This window comes from Scophthalmus maximus, chromosome 20 (assembly GCF_022379125.1).
Source record: "Scophthalmus maximus strain ysfricsl-2021 chromosome 20, ASM2237912v1, whole genome shotgun sequence".
NCBI classification, from domain to species: Eukaryota; Metazoa; Chordata; class Actinopteri; order Pleuronectiformes; family Scophthalmidae; genus Scophthalmus; species Scophthalmus maximus.
In genome coordinates this window covers 3,397,609-3,420,616 of record NC_061534.1, presented here as the reverse complement: position 1 = coordinate 3,420,616, position 23,008 = coordinate 3,397,609, and the positions used below count along the sequence as shown (strand labels likewise).

General features: G+C 48.5%; 1 protein-coding gene and 1 long non-coding RNA gene across 4 annotated transcripts in view; both read right to left on the bottom strand.

The window, feature by feature from the left end:
- Nucleotides 1–4,121: 4,121 nt before the first annotated feature.
- LOC124849738 lies at nucleotides 4,122–7,294 on the bottom strand. The gene is made up of 2 exons (XR_007030222.1): nucleotides 6,696–7,294; nucleotides 4,122–5,249 (listed from the first exon to the last, which is right to left on the bottom strand). It is a non-coding gene; the product is annotated as an uncharacterized LOC124849738 (long non-coding RNA).
- Nucleotides 7,295–7,752: 458 nt separating this feature from the next.
- The window catches only part of igsf9a (immunoglobulin superfamily, member 9a), a 42,111-nt gene continuing 26,855 nt past the window's right edge, over nucleotides 7,753–23,008 (bottom strand). For all 3 annotated transcript variants that reach the window (XM_047329515.1, XM_047329516.1, XM_047329517.1), the window contains 13 exons: nucleotides 22,544–22,686; nucleotides 21,007–21,147; nucleotides 20,361–20,477; nucleotides 19,859–20,009; nucleotides 19,506–19,617; nucleotides 17,830–18,023; nucleotides 15,822–16,039; nucleotides 15,295–15,379; nucleotides 14,292–14,474; nucleotides 13,812–13,848; nucleotides 11,255–13,522; nucleotides 10,656–10,729; nucleotides 7,753–9,701 (listed from right to left, as the gene is read on the bottom strand). In XM_047329515.1, coding sequence (XP_047185471.1) covers nucleotides 9,523–9,701; nucleotides 10,656–10,729; nucleotides 11,255–13,522; nucleotides 13,812–13,848; nucleotides 14,292–14,474; nucleotides 15,295–15,379; nucleotides 15,822–16,039; nucleotides 17,830–18,023; nucleotides 19,506–19,617; nucleotides 19,859–20,009; nucleotides 20,361–20,477; nucleotides 21,007–21,147; nucleotides 22,544–22,686 — 3,902 coding nt within the window. In that variant the 3' untranslated portion in view covers nucleotides 7,753–9,522. The remainder of the gene's footprint in view (nucleotides 9,702–10,655; nucleotides 10,730–11,254; nucleotides 13,523–13,811; nucleotides 13,849–14,291; nucleotides 14,475–15,294; nucleotides 15,380–15,821; nucleotides 16,040–17,829; nucleotides 18,024–19,505; nucleotides 19,618–19,858; nucleotides 20,010–20,360; nucleotides 20,478–21,006; nucleotides 21,148–22,543; nucleotides 22,687–23,008) is intronic.

The following is a 23,008-nucleotide window of genomic DNA, read 5'->3' as shown; positions in this document are numbered from 1 at the left end:
TAATGTCCCGTCTGTTTCTGAGTCGGGGGGTTCCAGCCCAAGTCTCGTCCGTCCCATGAGCCTGCTCCCGAGTCGGCAGTCAAAGCTGAAATCTCACCTTTTCCCTGGTCAGGGTTCCCACGCGATATATCATCCGTTCCTGAGTCGGGGTTCCCAGCTGACATTTTGCATGTCCCTGCATCGGCTTCTGGATCCCACCTCTGGACCACCATGCTTGGTGCTGTTTAGTCTTATGCCGCGTTCATGCCAGGTTTACTTTCCTTTCCATTACCTTGTTCAATATCAATAACCACAGTAATGGTTCGTGTATGGGACGGACCAAGGATCGGGGAGGGGGGCACTATGATAAAAGGATTTATGCACCCAGACTCCTTCTCCATTACGTCATAATTGTGACTGTGATTGCTCAAGGACGTTTTTGAAGTCTTGTGCTCAATTTCATTAGTGGTCCCTGGTTTAATTCTGTAGCACTGCGCCATATGAATTATCTGTCAGTGGTGCCAAATGGCTTTTGTTCCCGTTTCAGCCGGCGGAGCGCAGTGCCAGCTATAAGTGCAGATAAGGACAGCCATGGACAACTTTGACTGGTGGAGATTATACAACCTGTTACATGCGGCCTCCACCCAAGAGTTCCCTCTTCGATGTTCCACTCCTTTTGGTCCTCGGGGAGTGGTGCTGTGATCTGATTTAATAGCGTTTGTTAGTCTCAAAAAGGCCGAGGCGTTGAAAGACGGAGAGAAAAAGGCGAACTCAAACTCCCAAAAAGAGATGGATTAAAAGGAAAATGAAAGGTGGACGGTTGGATGTCACATCAGTTAATGTAAATGACGACAGATGCCAGACTTGATTGAAAAGTGTATTCGACGATGCTAATCCGATTGCTGACCTCTCGGTGTGTGCGCTGAAAACATTTCCAGTATATCGGCAACAGGGGGGCGTTCATGTTCATCCACACTGGCACTCCGACCTCTTCCCTCCTGCTTCTGCCATTTTTCTCGCTACGGCAGACCTCACATTATGTAAATGACACGTCTTCGCCCGTGTTCTGTTTCTCGTCAAAACCATGTGCCCTTTTGTGGAAAAAATCTCAATGACGGTTATTTTCTGTCCTTGAATTTGAAATAAACAAAGTTGCAGTAACAGTTCCAATTCATGGGCTCAGTTACTCCACGGTTTTTCTAGATACCTATTTATTGTCTGGCCTACTGTCCCATATCGACGCCAACAAACCCCTCAGCAGGCGCTCAGGACTCGGCCATGTTCTCTCCTTTGGTCAGTCCAGTCGCTCTGACGGAGTGCTGAAGGGACTGGGTTGTATTTGTTTGGCTGTGATCTATCTATCTCCAAAATTCCTCATCTTTTAAACATAAGGTAACACTGGTCGGCGACCAAGTAGACAAAGTGCTAAAGCAAAGAAATGTGTGAAGGCAGAGGGAGAAGAAAAAAAACAGTTATATATGGTATGAAATGAGAAAGCAGAACTCATTGCTACGCTGACAAGAATAAAACTCGATAGCCTTCAGCGCACAAGACTGATTCCATCCAGTTTCCATCTGAATATGGTTGGTTTTTTTTGGCCAACTCAGTCAACCCCGCCTAATTTGACTAATGGAATAATCTATTTGTCCTGAAGTGAACATCCATTCCGTAATATATCCTACTGATGGCTGTGTTTGGAGGTGAAAACAGACAATTGACATCGCAATTGTCATATTTCTTCCCATAAGGCCTTGGGCTTTGCATTAGAAACGCCTCAGAAATCCGAGTAAACATTAGGTTATGATGCATTTTCCTCCGCAAACTGGCAATTATGAAGTAAACGACGACAAGCCAGCTGTGTTTGTGTACTCTCCCCTTGTTTTGCTGTCTTGTGTTCAGTGTCAGTAAGACAGCGCACACCGAACAGCACTGACACCTTCCCTTTCTGTCAACAAAACGTATACCACTCAGATCTTCGGAGCATTCTTCTGAAAGGTGTAAGTGCGCCATTGTGCGATGCCGCCAGCAGCCAACGAATTCAATTTCATTACGCGGCGTGTCCTTGACTACGTGTCAAGGACGGCCCCTTCACGCGTGCTTCCTCGACCGCCACCAGAGAAACTTTTGCATGCGTCTAGAAGGTGAATCAACAGTTTGTAATATGGCGCCAATGCAAGCCCGTTGTACAATACGTGAAAGTAATGCTTCAGGACACAGGGGGTGAGTAGATAACATTACCACGCCAGCACAAAGAGTCGAATGCACAGATGTGAAGGTGACTTCCGTTTGAAAGAGCAAGGTGAACTTGCGGGCCGCACTGAGACGGCGCATGACAGGTTCCTTTAAACATTATTAATGATCCTATCTGTGGTGACATTGGCCTCAGTTCTAGTTGTGCAACTCAAATGCTTTTTTTTCCCGAATGAGCTTAATGAGAGATTGGATCAAAAGGTTTGAGATTTTTATCTCCTGAAGGTCAGCGCCAACTGGGCACAGTCTGGACTGGACCTCAGGCCTGTACTGCGAATTTTTGCGGGGTATCGTCCGTCATGTGAAGCTGGTTCTCTTGGTAAATCACCACGGTAACCAGTGCGGAACGGCTAACCCGCTCCGGAGCAGGATTGTGTCTGAGATAAGAGATCAAAAATCTGTCAACCGCCCGACTACTGACCAATCAGATCGCTGGGAAAAACCAGAGTCATCATTCTACCGGACCCTGACTGGGACAAAAGAGTTTAGGATTAATTGGCAAATGATGAAGAGCAGCAGATGTTTGGAGATGAATCGTGGATTTGTGTTGCTGCTCCAGACCTTTCACGTACATGTCCACTGTGGTTTTAAAACACTTTCTAACAATAAAGTTGAGTCAAGCCAGATAGTGATTCATCTCTATTGTTACTTGTTATGAGCCCAACTTTTGTAGCTACACAGGAAATGCAACACATCTTACAAATATAAATTCTGTCACAGTAATTCGCCGAACGCGAGTTTGGTCATTACGAGTTCAGTGTCATAAACAGAGCAATTCAATTTGTTCTTTGTTGACTTTTTAAAAAATTCTATTTCATTGTGTCAGTGTTTGTGTGTTGGAGCCCCCCAAAGGAACTTGTAATTTGAAATTCGTGATGTAAAAATCATAGTCTATATAATGACTTTCATGTTGTGCGAATGTTGACGGACGCGCGAGCTCCGCGTCGATTTTGCCGAACGTCAAAGAGGGTTTTGTCACATGGAAACACACTAAGTGTTGAGTGCAGCCCGGAGAAGCGTGTTACTCATCGCTGTAATGAAGGAAAAAAGTCTGTAATTGTGCCAGAAGTAGTATAATTATGGTCACATTTCATTCTTCTTCAAAAGGGCTTTTTAGTTGGTGGTGCCACAGTGTTGGCGTATAATATTTACTCTCAGCGTTAATAGAAAATATCACTTGTCACTTGGAACAACAGTACTATTTGAATGAAACGTGTTTGAAACGAGTGTGTGTGTGTGTGTGTGTGTGTGTGTGTGTGTGTGTGTGTGTTTATTGCTGCTTATTGCTGCTCTATGCTTCGCGCGTCTCGTTAGAATAAGAATTGGGCATGTGGGGGGGTTTATTACCTGCTGACATCAGTTAAACTGATGTGACTTCAGACCCATCTCCAGTGGTGATCCATGGTTATTACACCCATCACGATTGCAAATGAGAAGACGAAAACGGCGATTTTAAAAACGAGCTGCACGTGTCAAAAGGAAAAGCAACCAATATCAGCCGCAACCATCGGTCTCCGTCTTTGGAAAACGATCAGACAGAAGGCTGCGGTTTCTCATCATTGTACCTCTGTTTGTTTCGTGGTTTGCAAAAATCACCTTTGATGATCACTTTCCATTCCAGTGATCACCTGCGTCCTCCCCCACACCGCTCTGTTTTCAGAGAGTTTGGGACCCGACAGAAAGTTCAGTCCATTGATTTTGTGTGTGCGAAACATTCAAAACGTGCAAAGGGGAATACCAATCAGTTCAGATCAAGTACTCACGTTGTTTACTTGGTGTCAGCGCGTCCGATCAATGTCCGTGAGCACCTTTCATCCTGTATCGGGTAAACAAAACACTGTGATGAAAAAAAAAAGGCCCTGTAAAATTACCGGAGAGGAAAATCAAAAAGGCTGCGTTCAGGTTTATTTATTAAAATATGCAGGAGAAAAAAAAATGTACAGTGTTGCTCTGTCAGGCTCTAAAATTAAAATGAGAGCAGATGCACAGTTTTGAAGAGGCAGTGAAGGATCATTCAACAACCGTCTCAAAGTTATCGTTTTACATGACAAGTACACAAAACTTTAAAAAAAACAAAAAACCTCCAAAACAAAATGTTAGTACATCATACACATCTGACACAAAGTATGACTTTTAAACCATATAAATATTTAGAAACCAATATTTTTCGTCCGTGCATAAACGACACAGTATACAAGCTGATAAAGCCAAAGAAAAACTTGAATAATCCAAATATTTAATGACATATTTTCCATCTTTCATAACATCTTTTGTTTCATTCCACTGTCACTGTTGTAAACCAAATAGCACATTGCATTATTCTAATAATATGAGTGCGTATAGTTTGTTTTTTTTAATAATATAAAATGCATATATTCTTCTTATACCACAACTTCTGAAGGGAAACCAAAACCTCCTCGAAAGGTTGGAGCAACAAGTTCTTTGAGGAAAGAGAGCTCCTTTGAATCGGTCAAATATATTTGTCAAAAACCCTGAGAAGCGCTTGTAAAGGTCGACGGGGCGCTGTGAAACAAAATCTACTTTTTGTGCGAGTGGATTGTCAAGGTGTGCCCCCCCCCCCCCCCCGAAAAGGTCATCAACTGTAGGCGATCACGTGTTGGTACTCAACGAGAGAATAAGAAACACTCGCTGCCAGGTCAGCGCCCGATTAAAGTGGAATGGGGGTCGAGAAAGATTCTGCCGTACGAAAGAAAAACAAGACAACAGAAGACGGAGAAGAAACACAAAAATCATTCTCTCCCTCGGCGCCGAGGCCTCGGTCGAGGTAATTAACTCCGCGGACATGTTGCGAATCCTCGCCGCTCGCGCTCAATCCCGGGCGTGCCGATTGAAAAGCGCCCGTTTAGGGCTTTCGATCTTTAAATTGTCCACGTCCGACCACACTCCCGCGGTAATAACGCCGATAATCGCTCTAATTTCACATTTGGCGGGAGAGACAATACGGTCGCGGCTCACGCTCCGGCCAGAAGCACCACGACTCCCATCCTCGTGTCTTCTCTCTGTCATGAAAAAAACAAACAAATTACTGGCTGTATACTTGAAGATGAGAAAAACTAAAAAATAATTATGGGCTGCTGCGAGGTTAAATGGAACAAAGACGACTGCAGCGCAGCGGAACGCATTATGAAAATGTCACTGTGCTGCGGCTGGAAAAGCTGTTGTGTTTACGGTGAATGTATAATTTCAACCCCTCAGGTGGTTTAGTCCCGTGTGTAAAGATTTCATTGATGTCACAATGAGCAATCTTTTTTTTATCTTTTGCTCTTTTGCTACAGAATAAGGTTATATCTGTCAAATTAAAACCATGGAAACGTCCTTTACATGATATTGAATTGCTTGTTTTATCCCAAAACTGAATTGAATTTCATATAAATATGGGAAAACTAAAAATCTTTTAACATCTGTTATGGTCAAAGTGGTTAATGTTTGGCTTTTTAAAATAATTTGACAATTCAAATTTATGTATTCACGATTTTTCTCAAAATTCGCAGTTTTAACTTTCGCAGAAATTACAGCTGGGTGAGAAACTCATAAATGCATTATCGACTTTTTTTCAGTAAAAGTTATGTCTGGAAAATATGGTTAAGGGAAAATGTCCTTCACAACCTGGTTTTATCAAAGTAAAACTGAATTTAAGTAATATGAAAGTTAGGAAAAATCAGCATAGTTAAAAAAAAACATCTGTAAAGACTAGCTGGTTAATATTTGGCTTCTCTGCTTGTTAAATAACTTCACTGAATTACCATTATGAATTCCTTTTTTGGTCATTTCAGCACTAGCTGGCCTGACTGTCACATAAGGAGAACGGTGATTTCAGGGTAATGCATTTTTTTTCTTCTCTATTTCAACTATAGCAGAAATTACACTCGCGGCTGAAACTCATAATTTCCCAATGGAATCATCTATCTACTCAATAATTGTTACGTCTGGGAAATACTGTTATGAAATATAGTGGGGAAAAGTCCTGTACAGCACATTGAGCAGCTTGTTTTATCCAACTACAGCTGAATTTCAGCACGTCTGCTTGAACTCAGTTCCTCGGTTCAACTGACCGACCAAACGTTTCCGTCGTGTCAGCGCCAGTCGAGGCGAGGAGAGTCGCGGTTGTGATCAGAGAGCGGATTTCGGGGGGGGGGGGGGGGGGGCGACACGTTTAACTACAACAGAAGAAGAAAAAAAACCCATCCGACTGGCTTTTCTTTTCTTTTTTTCAACACCGCCGGGGAGAGAAGCACAGATTGTCAGCTCTTCATTAAGCTTGAGCCTCGAGCTGAGAGAAGGGCGGACGAGCGACTGATGAACGCTCTCAGTTCCCCCCGTCAGTCAACCGCTCCTCCGGGTCGGCCGTGAGTGAGTGATGTGGACTACTGGAACAACTTAAAAACCTCGGAGACTTCTGACTCGGAGGACACTCGTAATCTCCGGCTCTTCCAGCTGCTAAATACCATTCAGCAGTCGGTCTCCAGCTGTGGGAGTGTGCAGGGGAGCAGGCGGCGGCGTTTCGGCTTCTCCTCTTCTCCGAAAACAGCTGCAGCTGAAGAAAAAAAAACAATGGCGGCACGGACGGACGGACGGACGGACGGGCCGACGCTCTCCGTGAAGCTCCGCGGGGAGTGGTAGGGGAGGGAGCCGCAGATATCCAGGTGATGAATCACAGCGGGATCGTCTCCTTTCTTTATGTCGCCTTCACGTGGTTATTGTGTCTTTTAAATTCTTTTAGTACCCCCGTCAATACAGTGCAGCTTTATTGTTGGTGGCAGAGTCTCCCATATTGGACTCTGGACACCACGCAGCATGTAGACGGTAGTGCAGCATTTCCTACTGCACGTTAAAAGCTTCAAGATGTTAACCGCAACCCCGGATTTTTATTGTGAAAAAGCCACAGGATGTGCAATTAATGCAGAGGACCAGAGAGCGGGTGACTGTGACGGTGCGAGCAGCCATCAGTATAACTGGGAGCCGGTTCAGATGTCAGACGTAGAGTATTTCAATCAGTCACTGATGTGTCATTTGGCTCCGGTCGGCACGAGAGGCCGCGACGCGATTGGTCGCACGGCAGATTTCTGTTGCCTCCGCCGGTGGCAGATGTTAAAAATGGCGGGGAAGGCAGAAGGAGAGAGAGAGAGTTACCTGCGCCTGCGTTGACATGGCAAGGATCAGGTGAGGATTTGTTTTTGAAACCAATATATTCTACATTTTTTTTGACAGGTAATTAAAAAGCGGTCGCTTATTTCCAACTTCAGTCGACGAAAGACGACGGGCCCCGACCCCGATCGGACCCCGACCCCGATCGGACCCCGACCCCGATCATACTTTTACAGTCATGAAAAAAAACCCACAAGGTTTTCTGGTAAATTAATTTGAAACTTTTTGAATTGAAAACAGCAATAATAACACAAACATGGGCTGACATTTGGACGGTGACAAGTACGCGCGCAATACGGGAAAAAGGGAGCGGTGTGTCCACCAGTCGGCTTCGCGAGGCCCCTCGCCGCCGTCCGCGTCTCTTTGTGACCAGCTCTCTTCCTTCGCGGTGTTGTGGTCCTGTTTGTCCACACGCAAATGTGTGTTCTTCACCTCGCGCGAGGACATTTCACGATTGAATCCTCCAGAGCCTTGTCGACGCCGCCCCCCCCCCCAAGGGGATTCTCTTACATGAGGGGGTTTGGAAATTCCTTCAAAAGGACCGTATCCTGTAGACTACACATCCCCAGAGCGGCGGCGGCGGCGGTTTGATCATTTTCGTGGACTGGAGCTACAGTGGCGCACGCGCGCGCCGGGAAAAAGCAAATGTTCCAACAGAAGAGGAAGAACATTGATCTGCGGTGAATGTGGCCTCAGCGACAGAATTTTCAATTATAGGACGGATACCCCACAATGCTCCGGTACATTGTGGAGTCCTGAGTTAATTATTTGCTTGACTAATGCGAAGGCCTTGAGCGAGAGCACAGAGCAAAAAAGAAAAAAAAACAAGAAGCTCCTTTCTTTTCCCTCCAGTGTTCGTGAAAGAAAAAGGTTGGAGCAGGTTGGGGTTTTTTTTTTCTTTCTCTGCAGCTTTAGTTTCCCCCAGAACTCACGGGAACGATGTTGATCTACACTGGGACATGTCGGGGCTTTCGTCGAAATGATTTAACCCCCCCGATTTAACATGAATCCAGCTGAGAGCGCCGCGCGAACTCCCTCCACCCAGACCGACTCCGTCACCAACAGAGTTTGAATACTGACGCAAGCGAGCTCTCGAAATCCGACAGCATTCAAATCATGTGTATTTCCTGTTACCGCCTGAAGCACATCACCGGTAACTGATTGCACAAACTAATATTATGTACAGCCTTTATATTTATTGTCCTTATACTTGTATCGTTTTTGCGGTTCTTATATATATATATATATATATATATATATATATATTTATTTTTTTTACATTTGTATTACTTATATATTTTATATATTTTTTTTTTTGTGTTCTAAACACCAGAATTTCCCAGTTTGGGGTCAATAGAGTATATCTACCTATCTCTGCCTGGGAGAGAGCTGCACTCATCATTGGGTGAACTCACCCTTGGTAAATGAAAGTCACAATACGAAATAGACACTAATTTCCCTTCGTAATCCGTGGAATTAAAGCAAGGGCGAACGCGAGCATTTAAATTGACCCCCCCCTTCAATTAGCGGACGTAATTGGTGGTCTCGCGTCACGGCACAAGGAACGGGAAGGTGTTTCGGATTTTCAGAGTATTGCGTTTAAGGACGAAATGTGCAGAAAAAGTGGGGAAACTACAGTTGGTGCTGAAGCACGACAGTGTTGCGGAATCATCTTTCACACATTGTGTTCCATCTTCCTCATTCATTGGCGTTTGATAAACACGTCTTTTGCACACAAAAATAGAAGCCACAGGTGATTAATGGCGATGACTGAGTCGCGTTGTCCCTCGCGCTTCCACTGATCCATCGCCCGGATGATGGATGCACATCAGACGGCTCCGGAGAACGGGCCGGCTGGCGTTTGATTGTCTCCTGGTGAGAAGGCCTTTTCTCCTTTTAAGATAATCCAGATCTGTACGTGTTTCAAGAAAAAAAAAAAAAGGGAAAAAAGCGCCATTCCCAGTGAAGCTGAACAAAACATTTCTCTTTTTCTCTCCCCCTTCGGTTCGAAGGCGATAATTCAGTCGATCAGACAAAAGCTCGCTTTCTGCCACATGCGGTCTTTGCCGCGAGGCGGCCGGCGGGGGGAGGGACACACCGGCGAGACGGAGCCGAGGGCCGCCGCTGTCAGAACAGCACCGTGTCTGGTTCTGGCTCGGCGGAGAAGCTGCTCCGATGCCCTGGGTGCCACGAGAGCCGAGTGCGTTCCTCGGCGGAGCGGGGCACGCTGGGAAGGCCACGGCACCGAGGAAGAGGAGGATGAGGAGGAGGAGGAGGCTTCAGCGGGTCCAATGGAAGAAGCAGGCCTGTGGGCACAAAGAGAAACCTGTGAAATTATCCAGGGGTTTTTCTCTCCGGTTGTCATTTCATCGAACGTTCCGTGCACCGCCGGTTCTCTCGCTCACAGGTCGAGGGTCGGATGTCAAATATTTGCTTCTGGGCGCAGGTTATAGCTCGTGACTCAATTCAGGGGAAGGAAAACGTGACGTCTCTCTTAATTCATCACTGAAAATACAGCAGTGCCAGTAATGGCCCTTTTTAAACGTTGCTCTCCGCCACTGCAAGCAGCTGAGTGTACAGGTCTGGTATGAAAATTGCAATCTAAAATGAAATTCTGGTGCGATACATGAGCTCACGTTTGCAAAACGGCAGAGGAACTATTATGGGAAATCAGGAACATTTGCCTGCATTTCAGTCGGGGACCGCTTTTGTCATTTTACTTGAATTTCACCAGGTTGTCGATTGTCGAAGAATAAGAACATGTTTTTTCAACAATCTCCTTTCTGTTGACACCGGCACGCGCGTGCGCCCAGTGTGCACGAAAGGTCCCTTCTGTTTCCAATGTGTGTCTTATTATCACTTACTGACGCGGAGCTAAAGCGCCCGTCTGCACAGAGGCTGTTTAAGTTTTCGAGACTGAAAGAAAACGTATTCGTGTGGATATAAGCTGAGGGGAGGGGGAGACAGGAAGCTAAAGACCCCCCCCCTATTGGAACAGGAGATGGACATTTCTTGTAAGAAAGTGACTCACGTCCTAATCCACTAGAGATGGACCGGAGAGACCAAGTGTGGATGAACAGTTGAAAGTCTTTTTAAACTACAAATCATTCTGCCTCGACTCTGCGTACTTTTTTTTTTACCTCGGTTTATGATTCTAACCGGCCACGTTTATCCATTTTTCCTTTCCACCTCTGTTTGTACCAGAAAGCAATATGAAACATATACATATATTAATAAAAAAAGAAAATAACAACGCTCACCATCGCGGTCTCCAGCCTGCGGGTAGTCATCGTCCGCATCCCACTCGTAATTCTCATCAACGGAGGCCTTTCTCCTGGAGAGGCCACGGAAAACATCACTTTTAATGCCATATATAAACTCAGACCGGGTGTTTAATGCAAAACATATGCACGCTCATTAATGTCTGCAAATGGAAAAACACTTGCCGAAAAAAGTCCAGTAGAGATGTACAGACTGTTTGGGGGGATGTTTGCTTACAGTACATGTCTTATGCAATTCGAGGTCATTCGTTGAGTGGTTTCAAATAAATAAATTGCTTTTAGTTTTGGTATTTGACATTGCTCAAACAGAATTGACAAATATGGACTGCAGAACAGTATAAACCCCAAAATGAAAGTCTTTTTGTCTTAGAAATCTTTCAAATGTAACTTAAGGCATGTGAAAGACAATCTGAATCTAAGAAACGTCACTTTCTATGACATCATGTTGGCCACTGGCTCACCTTGAAAGCCTTAAATCGACCACACAAGGGTCATTGATCTCGCAACTGCAAATGCAAGGCCCCCACATTTCCTTCTAAAAAAACCTAATTTCCCCTCGTGCATTACGTCCCCAATACCTTTGGCTTGGGTCCATTCGGTGACTCTGCTTGTCGTCCGCACCCCCCTGGCTCCCCTCTACGCTCTCAGGTGAGCTGGCGAGGGTCGGGGAGAGGTGGCACATCGACAGGCGTCCATTAGCGGGCTCCATGCTGCCTCGGCCGCTGCTGGCGTAGCTGTTGTAGCTGCTCCCCGACTCCAGCTCGCCCTCCGCGGCCTCCACGTCCAGGACCCCGTGGTGACCGTCGTCGGGGGGTGCACACCTGGAGGCCTCCTTCGCGGCCTCCGAGTAGCCTTCTGCGTCTTTCGTGGCCTCCTGGCGGTAGGAGATTGGCCACTTGGCAGCGTACGGAAGGATCTCTCCTCTGGGCTCGTGCTGGCAGGGCACGGCAGGATTTGGAACGGGCCTCTCTGGGCCGCGAGTTGCGGACGAAGTGTCCACAGCGGGGGGTGAAGGGGAGGCAGCTTGGGCAGCAGAAGGAGAACGAGCGGGAGACTTGGAGATCTTCGTGGTAGGAGAGCTCTGGGGTTCCCAGAACAGAGTGTCCGCGTGACGGGAAGACGCAGCGGAACAGTTCTCTTGGCTCAGTGACTCTATCCAGTCATCAGGGGGCGGGAAACCGCTCTCATTCCGTCTCCTCGAGTCGAGGCTCCGACTTCGCTGCTTCGAGTCCCACAGTTGAGAGCCTTTGGCCGCGGCTCTCCGGGGTTCTGGTCCTGGAGCTTGTGGAGGGGCCGGGACGCGGACCACGCGGCCCACAGAAGCGGGAGTGCGGCAGTTGAAGCCCGCGCTCCGCCCCGTGTCCTCGAAGTGGCCCCTGGGGGTCAGCGGGCGCCCCTGTTGCACGTGGGAGGCGATTCTCTGGTGCAGCATCGGCCTCGGAGGGCGCGTCACACGCACCTCCAACTCTGGCTCATCCACGCTCATCTCGGCGCACGCGCCTTCGTCAGCGGGCCCGCGGGACGATGCCTCCGCGTTTGCGGAGTGTGAAGCTGCACCGAGAGCCGAATTGGAGCTTTCGGTGTATTCATGGCAATGGAGCGACGGCGTCGAAAGGCTGCCATGGCTGAGGCTGCTCTGTCTGCGTGCCTCGCAGCGTGAATCACTCCTTTGCATTTCTAAGACTGTGGATTGTGGCGAATTATTATATCCCTCCGGCGCCGCCTCCACTCTTTCATGTCTCTGGTGCTTTGCGGGGAGATGTGGCAGAGTTAATCTGTCTTTGGAAAAACCGCCAGCCCCCTCAGACCGCAGGGGGGCCTGTTTGGTGAGCGACGGAGCAAAGTGCTGGTAACCAGACTTAAAACAAGACGCGCCGAGGCGAGGGGAGACGAGCGGACGGGCGTCCCAATGGACGGAGGATGAAGATGAAGGGCTCGAGGACAGAGCAAGGCTCGTCTTGTTGCCCTGGGGGTGTCTGTGTGGCAACGTCGTGCTCTTATACTCCCAGACAAACACATCATCGCCATCTTCCCTGAGCTCCGAGTCGGCCTGCTCCCTCTTGATTTCCCTCGCAGAGCCTCTCTCTAGCATGTACTTCTGGAGCTCCCTCTCCAGCTCCTCCCTCTCCTGCGCCAGCGTCAGGCAGCGACTCAGGTTCCCTCGCTCCCGCTCGTGCTCCATCTGCAGCACCAGGGCGCTGGCCGTCGTGGCCCGCTGAGCCAGGCCGGATCGGATGTGCGGCAGCACCGGAAACGCGGGAGTTCTTTCCCGATGAGGGATGGTGGCCAAACTGCTGTATGAGTTCAAGCTGCGAAGGTCGGGGAAACCATCGCAGCTTGCCTGCGGGTCCAAGACATACGCATTGGGATGCGGCAGGTGCAAGACTCGGCTCGGGGAAGTGGCGTCCGCTGGTTCGCGAGGCGGGAGATCAACGGAAAGCACGAAAGGTCGCTCCTTCCTGTCTTCCCCGCCGGCGTGCAGTGACACGGACCTTCGGACTCTGCCGGCCTGGAGGTACCTTGCACTTTTCCCGCTGTGAACGCTCAGCGTGTCGGCGTCGTACGGTGGAAGTGCGAAGCGCCCATCCGCACCCCGAGAGATCAACTCAATCGGAGGAGAAATTGGAGACGAAGTTGTCCTGGTGAGACGGCCCCTGGCGGAGTCCGACGGGAGGTGTGTCTGCCGATGACGGCTCTCGTCGCTGGGGGAGAAGCGGCCCGTCTGCGAGAAGGAGGAGGACGAGGAGGAGGTGGTGGTCGTCGAGGAAGTGGTGGGATAGAGGTTGCTGGCAGGAAGGAGGCTTTTCTTCAACACACTGTCTGGACTACCGGTGCCTGAGGTCTTTCTGTGGGAGGGAGAGACGAAGGAAAATTGGAAGAAAAATGGGAGGTGTGAGAGGAAGAGAAACAGAGAGCGAGAAAAAATCCGATTGAGTGATTGAGAAGGAGGAGGCGGGAGACGTGTAGACAGAGTGAGACCCAAACGGCGGCAGCAGCAAAACATGAAGATGAGGAAGAGAAAGAAGAATTGAAATCAGAAACAACTGACGTGCTGGTATTTTTAGTTTAGTATGGGAAGCAGAGGGAAAGGGTCAACGGGAGGTGTTATAGTGAAATGACAAAGGGGGTACTTACATTGATGGGGAGTATTTATAGATGGCTGGAGGGGGCTCTGAAAGGGAGAGGGGGGGGGCAAGATGGTATCTGACTCATTAGGATACAACCACACTGACCAAGAAGTAAAAACATAATCAACCTCAATAAGAGCCCATTAAAGGGCCCGAGGCACCCGGGCTTGTCCAAAAAGTTAATCACACTTACATTTATCAGCCACTAATGAGGAATTACCCTAATTAGCGAGTAATGTAAATGACATCAATAACTTTTACAACAGCACGGACGAGCGGGAGGAGGGGGGGGGTGGGGGGGGGGGGGGGGGGGGGGGGGGGGCGGGGGGGGACAGGAGGAGCCGCCAAATCCATGCAGCGGGGCTTATGATTTATATAATGGATTGAAAGTGCCTTCAATATTTTATTGAATAAATGATGATATTCATGATGCAGTTCATCAAAGTGAGTGTCTGCTGAGTCTCGGGGAGCGGGCGGGCCACTTTACCGTCCGCCGCCGTCTTCTTCTTCCTCCTCTTTCTGTGGTTCCTCTTGTGGCTGACGACACAGGCGGCCCCCAGCAGCAGGACCAGTGCCAGGCACATGAAGCCGACCCCGCCCAGCACGCCGGTCAGTAATGGCTCCGGGACGAACTCCAGCAGTGGGGATGTGCCGGGGTAGATCTCCATCCCTGTGACATCGTTTCACCGATGATGTATTTGGGAAAAACAAGGGGGTGAGGTAAGTGAGACTGTAAAGTCAGTGATTACCATAAAAAATGTAAAATATATATATATATATATATATATATATATATATATGTATATATATATACAAATAATTGAATGAAAGAAAAAGTTTCTTTTCACACTTTAGAACAATAACAACAAGATGGAAAAAAAAACCTAATATAATTCTTCCGTTTTTATTTCATCATACAATATTTGGTATTTTGATCTAAATTTCAAAATCAATCTTCAGTTGCTTTTTTGAACAAGAAAAGTACATTTCGCTGTCTGTTAAAAACACTTTGGCCATTTATATTTCATCGTATAACTAGATTATTGTATTCATAGAACATTCGTAATATTTCATTTTGAACATTTCATTTCCTTTCCCATACAATCATCTGATCATACAGTCAGACCGCCGCTACATGCATATTTCATGCCATCTCTGCGATCTCTCTGTTTGGCGACTCTGTGCCGCATCTCGTTCACATTCGCGTCACGTTTTCCTCTTCAGAATCAGAAAAGACACGTATCAATTCTATCGGCCAAGTCTTCTGAGAAGTTATTAGCGGAGCTATTTCTGTCAATCGGGGGTCGTCTAATGGACGGCGTTCCCCGGGGCCCTGCTCTAATTTCGGTCCGACACTGGGAACGGCGGGGACGGGGGGGATAAAGAAGACGAGTTAAGAGAAGGAGCCTGAGAGAGGAGGACGGGTTGAAACAAAGGGGGGGGGGGGGGGGGGGGGGGGGGAGGGGGCAAGGTTGCTCCCGAACACCTACCCGTGGTTGAGACATTGACTGATGGACTGGGCTCGCTCAGCAACTCCCCGCGACGAGATAGCAGCCGCAGCTCGTACACACAATCCTGAGGCCGGCATCCACACACACACACACACACACACACACACACACACACACACGCGCACACACGCGCACACACACGCGCGCACACACGCGCGCACACACGCGCGCACACACACACAGTGGGGAGGACAGAGGATGAAACCACACTTTGTCAACACGGGACGGTGCCTGCAATGCTAATGAAGTTCATTTGAATCTGAGTAGGCCTACACAGGAGAGGAGGCGGAGGATGAAAAGGGCAGAGAGACGGGGGGGGGGGGGGGGGGGGGCGGGGGGCAGCGGCAACACGTAGATCGAAAAGACAACAGAAAAGTGATAACTGCCATGTCGTGTGCATAGCCGAGAGTCTACAGTGAAGCCAAGATTACAAATCTCCAGAGGCGTTCAACAGGCACCGTGGACTGATTGGTCTCAGGGGGGGCAGTGTGCGAGCGGCGCGTTACCTTGTGCAGACCCGGGACGACTATCTCGCTGCTGTTGGCGCCGACGTCCTCGACCAAATTGAACCACTCGCCTGGCCGGGTGCGCGACTGGAGGACAAAGCCGTCGATGGCGGGGCGCTGCGCGTCGGGGAGGGACCACCGCAGGAGGACGCCTGCTGGGCCCTGATTGGCCGACAGCGACGCGGGGGGCCTCGGTTTACTGCGCCCCAGCGGAGGATCTGATGCAGAGGGGGACGAGAGACAGACCTTTCAGCGGATCAGCCAGATATACCGTCTGGCGAAAGAAAAGAAAAAAAATGGAACTACGGCGGAGGAAATTGCTACTGTCGCTGATGTTCGGCCTTAGAGAGTTTGCGGGGGAGGGACCCGGGGGTCGTTGCTAAGAGGCCCCAACAAACCCTGCAATCAAAAAAAGCTGTAATAGTTACAATCACAGTAGATAAATGTGACCCTTCCTTCCTGCCGCACTAAATGACACTTACCCACACACTAAGTCGCGTTGCGTAAAAGTTTGATTGGGAATTACCGTCTACGGAATTTGACATGAGGATGATAATGATGACGACTGGCATTAATAAGCGGTTCAGGTGACCCGCCATCGGACGGCGCCTGAGTGCGGGTGTAAATCTGTAAGTGCTCCCACGATGCATTGGGGACGGCTTTCGGTCAAACCAGGTCAGGGACGCATTGTTACATCCGCATGCGACAACCAATTGGGTGGAATTGACGATCGCACGTGCCTTTTAACAAACCATAGAACGCAGATAAGAATGGACGTATAGTCACCGGGTCCGGAAAATGTGGGCCGATGCGTAAAGTGCCTGAAGCATGTATTTTCTGGAATCGCCAGCAGAGGGCGACTCCACTGGTTGGCCAAAACGTCAAGTTTCTATAGACGTGTATGAGAAAGTTTAAGGTTTCAATCACTACTTTTTCAAGTCTTCTTCTTCAATACGGCATTACGTCCATTTTGTAACTTGTGGTCTCATTCAGAGTCAAATGGACGATGAAGCACCGCCGCGTGGAAACGGCGCGATTGCCGACGGCCGGTCCGTCCGCCAACGGGTGACGTCACGCCGGGGTTTGCAACTATTGTGTCTTAGACCGGCACAGACGCTCAGGAGGATGGGACCTGAGCCCGACAGAGTGATCATTCCTCGATGTGGACACACTGGAGACAACACATCAACACCTGGTGTAAATGCAATCGGGTCTGGATACAATCTGTCTACGGGAACACATTGAGAAGCCGGGTGTCGCCGCAGCTACAGCAGCGCCGCGAGGCCGCACTTACGGGCACAGAAGGTGGTTGGAGGTGAACGCTAACATGCTCTGACAATGTTAACACGCTGACCTTTGAGCAGATGGCGCTTGATGGATCATGAAAGTGGCGGCATTACTCTCCTGAGCGGCGACACAAAGAAATGCCGGAGCCAAAATTGTTTTGGTTTTTTTCACGTCTGGTAGGTGTCGAAAAAGAAATGTCATTTTCAAAACCAAAGTGGTGGAAACGAAAACGACTGACAGGCCAGAGCCGTCGTCCCGACAGCCACGGGGGGATCATGTGTGGTGGAGCGAAGTGACGAAGTTGAAAAAAACCCATATATTTATATATATATATATGTAGATAGATAGAGGTGTCAAAGACAGTTCTTTAATCCTGGGGTTGAGTTCAACAACGGGATGGTAGCGGGCATATTTAACAGCAAAAGTTTCAATTTAGCCTTTGGGCAAGTTACTCATGGAAATAAATTGCATTAGCCACAGCTGATATGATCTGCTTCTGGCAACTTTTGTCATTGAACTGAAGACGGGTACGACTTAAGAAATGAAAAGCCTGTTAGCTGAATGTTTTGTACAGCGTTAATTAAAAAAGAGCCCGAGGACAAATACAATATTTGGTATGAGATTTTTGTCTTTCCCTTTCTCTTGCTTTGGTTCCCAGTGAATCGGAGTAGTTTGGAGGCGGGTTAGGTGGAGATTCTTGGGGGGGGGGGTTGGTACTGACCCAAGGTCCGCGCGGTGGCGAACTCGCTGAAGGGTCCCGTGCCCATTCTGTTGTGGGACAGGACGCTGAACTGGTAGTCGGTGGCGGCGGACAGGCCCGTCACCTGCAGCCGGGCGCCGGAGGACGAGGGCACGGGCACGGAGAACCACGCCTGCTTCCCTTCCTCGTTATCGCTCGCAGAAATCTTCTTCACCCTGCCGAGGAAGAGAGAGAGAGAGAGAGAGAGACGGAGAATGAGAGGAGTGAGGACAAAAGAGCAGCGGGGAATTTCTGGCAGTCTGGTTTTATGAAACATGACAGAAAAGTAGGTTCCATTAATGATTCATACTCATCATCGACTGCAGATTTTGTGCCAAAGACAGCACTGATGTGTCTCTGTTGCTTGAAACTCCCAATTATTTCCGCGGAGCCGTCTATCTATACATACATGTATATTATATATCTTCTTGTTCTCACCGCAGCTGACGTCCTACGAGTCTATATATTATACAGAACATTACATTATGTGTTAACGTCAAATTCCTTAGTCTGACTAAAGGCAGCGGCCAGAAGTGGTCTGTTCTTTTTTTTTATGAAGAGAAAATAGCAAAAGAACAGAATATGACTCATATTAACGTGGCGCAGTTAATTGTGAGGCTTTTGTCTTTTTTCCCCACCTTATTTTTTCATATACAAAGACGGCTGAGTGAGTTCACTTTCTCCGAGCAAAACCAGATCTGCGGGTGTTTTTCTATTCTGTCCCCCAGCAAATGATTTTTCCGGGTATGTGGTGAGAACTTTTGCCCCGTAGAGCTTCCGCTTGTGTGAAAAAGCTGTCTGCTGTCGTTGTTAGAAAGCACGTGTCCGTGGGAAAAACATTCAGTTTCCTGTTAAAGTTCTTATATAATATATATATATATATATATATATAAAAAAGGAAACAATTACTTCTAATAAAAGAAAAAACAGTCCCTTCATAATCGACACGTCTGTCTGTCGGAGTGGAGGAGCAGCTGAGGCTTTAGAGAAGGTTGATTATACTGATTGGCTGATGCATTTCTTTTTGATACTTTGAATGTAATTCATATTTATCTCTACGCTGCTCCTTGCGGTGACCCAGTTCCGCCGCTCGGGGATTAAGACAGCAGCTCATCTCACATTCGTCTGATGTCGCGCTCCCAGGTTACAATGTGATTAAGACGAGCATTGGGAGAAGTTGTCTGTACACCACATCACTTACAATCCTAAAATAAAACATAATAATGAAAATATGATTTTCTATTAGATTACGGACCCCCCCTCATTTCCTAATTTTTTTTTAAAAACACTTTAATATATCATGCCCGTGCATTATAACTTGTTTTGCTCTTTTTAATCCATCACTCTTTAACTTCACCAGATGCATAATGTAAAACACAGCCTTTGTGTTTTCAAAGCCAATGTATATTTAAAAAAAGGAAACGCAGTAGGATCAGTAACATCCTTGTTGCAGCTCGCATGGCCGCTGCATTATGAAGCTACGCTCTGCAACAAGCATTTCTTTTTTTCTGCTTTTTTCTTCAACTGTAGCTGCCAAGGAGTGATAACAGATAAATGAATTCCTCATCCCGGAGATCAATAGTATAATACCAGCGTTTGTCGATTTGGCTGCCATGGTTACGGCACGAGAACAAAGTGGGAGGAGGCTTCACACCCACCACACTGAGAACGTCTGCGCCGATCCTCCATCAAAGCCGGCCTCCCAGGACACGTTGGCCTGCCTCACCCCCGGAGACACGGACAGGGAGGCAGCCGGATGGGGACTGGTGCCTGGAAGGGAGCGAAATGGGAGAGGAGTTGGTGGAAAATGGGCCAGCACTTCAAACCGCACGATACCACTGCAGTTCAGAGGCCAGTGCTTGGATGCGTCCACATTTATCCGTCGGAGGCAGAGTGGAGGCAGAGGCGGGCGAGAAAAGCAAAAAAAGATGCGGACAGCTCACGTAACAGACCAATAGTGACTCGTGCGTTGCGGCAGTCTCGGATCGGAATCCTCCGGTTATGCACTCACCCAGGACAAAGACTAGTGTGCTGGCCTTCACCGAGGCTACGCGGTTGGCGGCGCTGCACTCCCACGCCCCCTGGTGGTCCTTGGTGAGCGGCTGCAGCAGGAGAGAGCCGTTGGGTTCGACGGAGTAGGAGATGCGACGAGCCAGGTCGACCTACGAAAATGACAAAACATCCACAGATCCGTCGAAATCTACAGCGTGCGTGACAGTTTTCAAATTGTTAATATAATCTGAGCATATAGCACCAACGACCAATGAAATCTATCTATCTGTCTGTCTGTCTGTCTGTCTATCTATCTATCTATCTATCTATCTATCTTCTAATTCTAATTAGGTTCCACGGAAAGCTTAGTGGGTTACACCGCTGACTTTAGTACAGAAGGTCGGGGTTCGATTCCGGGTTGTCATCCCAGTGTGCTACCTGCCTCAATGACTGAAAGTTGCTTTGGACAAAAGCGCCAGCTGAAAGAGATGTGATTAAACAACCTGCAGTGGACTACTTACCTTGCTCCAGGTCACTTTAGTTGTTGGGTCCTCGTTTCCTTCACAGGGGATTAGCAGGGTCCTGCCAGCCTCCTGCCTGTACTGCTCCTCCGGAGGGACGCTGAAGGATGGGGGGTCCTGCGATTTGCCCCCAAAAAAAACCCCCAAACAATTAAGCAGAATCACAGAGATTGCAGTGCAATGCCAAGAAATGGATTTTTGAGACTGGATTACCGCCGCTTTGGCCAAGATTATCTTAATAACAAAAGGATTAGTCGCACAATTAACTCCCAAATGGTGCTGCCATTGTCGTGAGTGCCAGTTGACTTCCATTAATGCCAGGGGGGGGTGGGGGGCTCACGCGTCAGGAGGGAAAAGGTCAATAAAATGTCGTCGCTGTGAGGTTTTTAATTCGCTGTGACGGATGCCGTTGTGGCTAATTAAAAAAATGCACAGCGGTGTGGACCGACAGTTTGGAGCAACCACAAGGTTCAGCGGGGGGTCCCGAGCTTCCGGGCCTTTGGACTGACCCAACAGTTTGCCGTTTACAATTCAGGAAAATGCGGCCTTCCTTTATAAATATATATATATATATATTTCGAATGACTTCATGCAATGTCGCTGTGCGGGGAGTGACCCCGGGCGGCGACCCGGCGCGCTCACTGACCTGCAGAATGACAGCGGTCGGCCCGGACGCCCCCGCGCTGCCGTAGCTGTTGTGCGGCGTGCAGGTGTACGCGCCCGCCGCGTCGTCGTTGACCGTGGCCATGAACAACGAGCCCTCCGGCGTCAAGGTCCATCCGGGATACTGGATGAGGAAAAAAAGAAAGCAGAATGCTCGCACAACTCCTGGCAGTCGGGAGCAGGATGCAACTGGCGCGGCCTTAAATGGTGCGTAGCTTTAAAAAGGACTAAAGTTAGAAGTATGCAGAAAGCTTAAGGAGCTAAAAGGCAGGGAAGCTGTAACCGCTCCAAAAGCCACGGCTACGTTTGAGGGATTTACAGAAATAATGTTTTAAGATATCCGCCTGCCACAGTCCTGCGGTGGTTAAGAACTTGATTCCCCCACTGGGCAGATTATTTCCAAACTTCTTTAAAAAAAAAAAGAAAGAAAAAAAGTGTATTATTTGTTAATGTTGTCAGAGCTTTTGCAAAGATGGTATCGGAAACACACGCAGAGAGACAAAAGTCGGCTTCTGTCCTGTTTCTTTTTGATTACACATCTCTGAAGCGTCCGCGGTTAAAGCAGGTGCATTTTCCAAGTCTTTTTTCTTTCTTTTTTTTCCCCATTAAAGCAGCAGCGGCGGCTTGTGTCGCGCGACGGCTCGATCAAACAGACTCCCACTCGGTTTAATGAAGTCAAAACTGGTATTATCCTCCCAAATTGAGGCCGGGAGAGAAGGACAAAAGAGAAAAGCATGACCGTGGGTACCAGGGCTTGTGACACTCGGGGCGGAATTGCAATAATTGGCAGAATAACAGCCCGACTCCGGCGCCCGTGTCCCGCTCTACGGGAATCTGGCACATTTCCTGTGGCGCTTCTCATCCGCCATCGTGTCCATCGCTCAGACCAAAGTGTTGGGGGGGGGGGTGTCAACGCAGCATGTGAAAGGGGGAGGAGGACGGAGGAGCAAGTGGTGGGTGGACTGGGGGTTTGGCACTAAACACAAAAGGAAAGTGTTTTTAAAAGCACACACCGTGGACTCAGAGCTCTACGCATTTTCCTAATCTGAAAAGACGAGGAGGACATGGGCGGATGAAAAACCACCTCCAGCAGGACGCGGCCCTCCCTGCTCCTCGTCTCCGCCCACTCTTCAGACCAGGTGAGCGGCGGGTTGGAATGAAAGAGGTGGAGGGGAAGAAAATGAGAATGAAGGGGGGCGGCGAAGGCGTCCCCTCGGGGATTGCTTCAAAAGCTTTAAGGATGAACACATTATCCCTGTCCGTTAATGAATATATATACACATGTATTCACGTGGTCGACTGGCTTTAAAATTGAAAAAGCTGAAAAAAATATTTCCCGGGTTGATTGTTGGAGAAACGTCTCCATGACGGGCGGCTAATGGCGGTCGCCCGTAGTCGGCGCGGGCGGGGTCGGACACGTCCCTGCCAAAAGAAAATGAATGGAGGCGGCGGGTTTCCCTGCGAAGTTTGCCGGGACCGAGTAAAGTGCTGAGAGTGTGTGAGATTATTATCTTCATTACCAAGAGCAGGTCCAGCGGTTCGCCGTCCTTTGTCCAATCCACGCGGAGCAGCGGAGGCTGAGCGGCCGCCGGGCAGGTGACCACGCCCCGCATCCCCGTGGGCAGGTAGGTCTCCCGGGGCATTGGAAGGGCCCGGGCAGGGTCTGAGTGGAGGGGAAGGGGGGGGAAGTCAGTGACCTTTGTGATGACTGCATTGCTTCTACATGCATTTTCGAGAAACTGATTTCTCCTCTGCGCGTCTGTCTCGATGGTTTTTCACAGATTCAACGCGCAACGGTAAAATATTCAGGGAAAAATTCCTCATTGCCGAACTCTTACTGGGTTTAGTTTCTGTACACAACGGGTAAACGGGCTTATATTTTTTATTAGGATTAGTTAAACCTCAAAAAAATATATATCACAAATGGGTCTTCAGTGAAAATATATGAGCATAACTGTGATTCTGAAAACTGAAAACTCACTGAA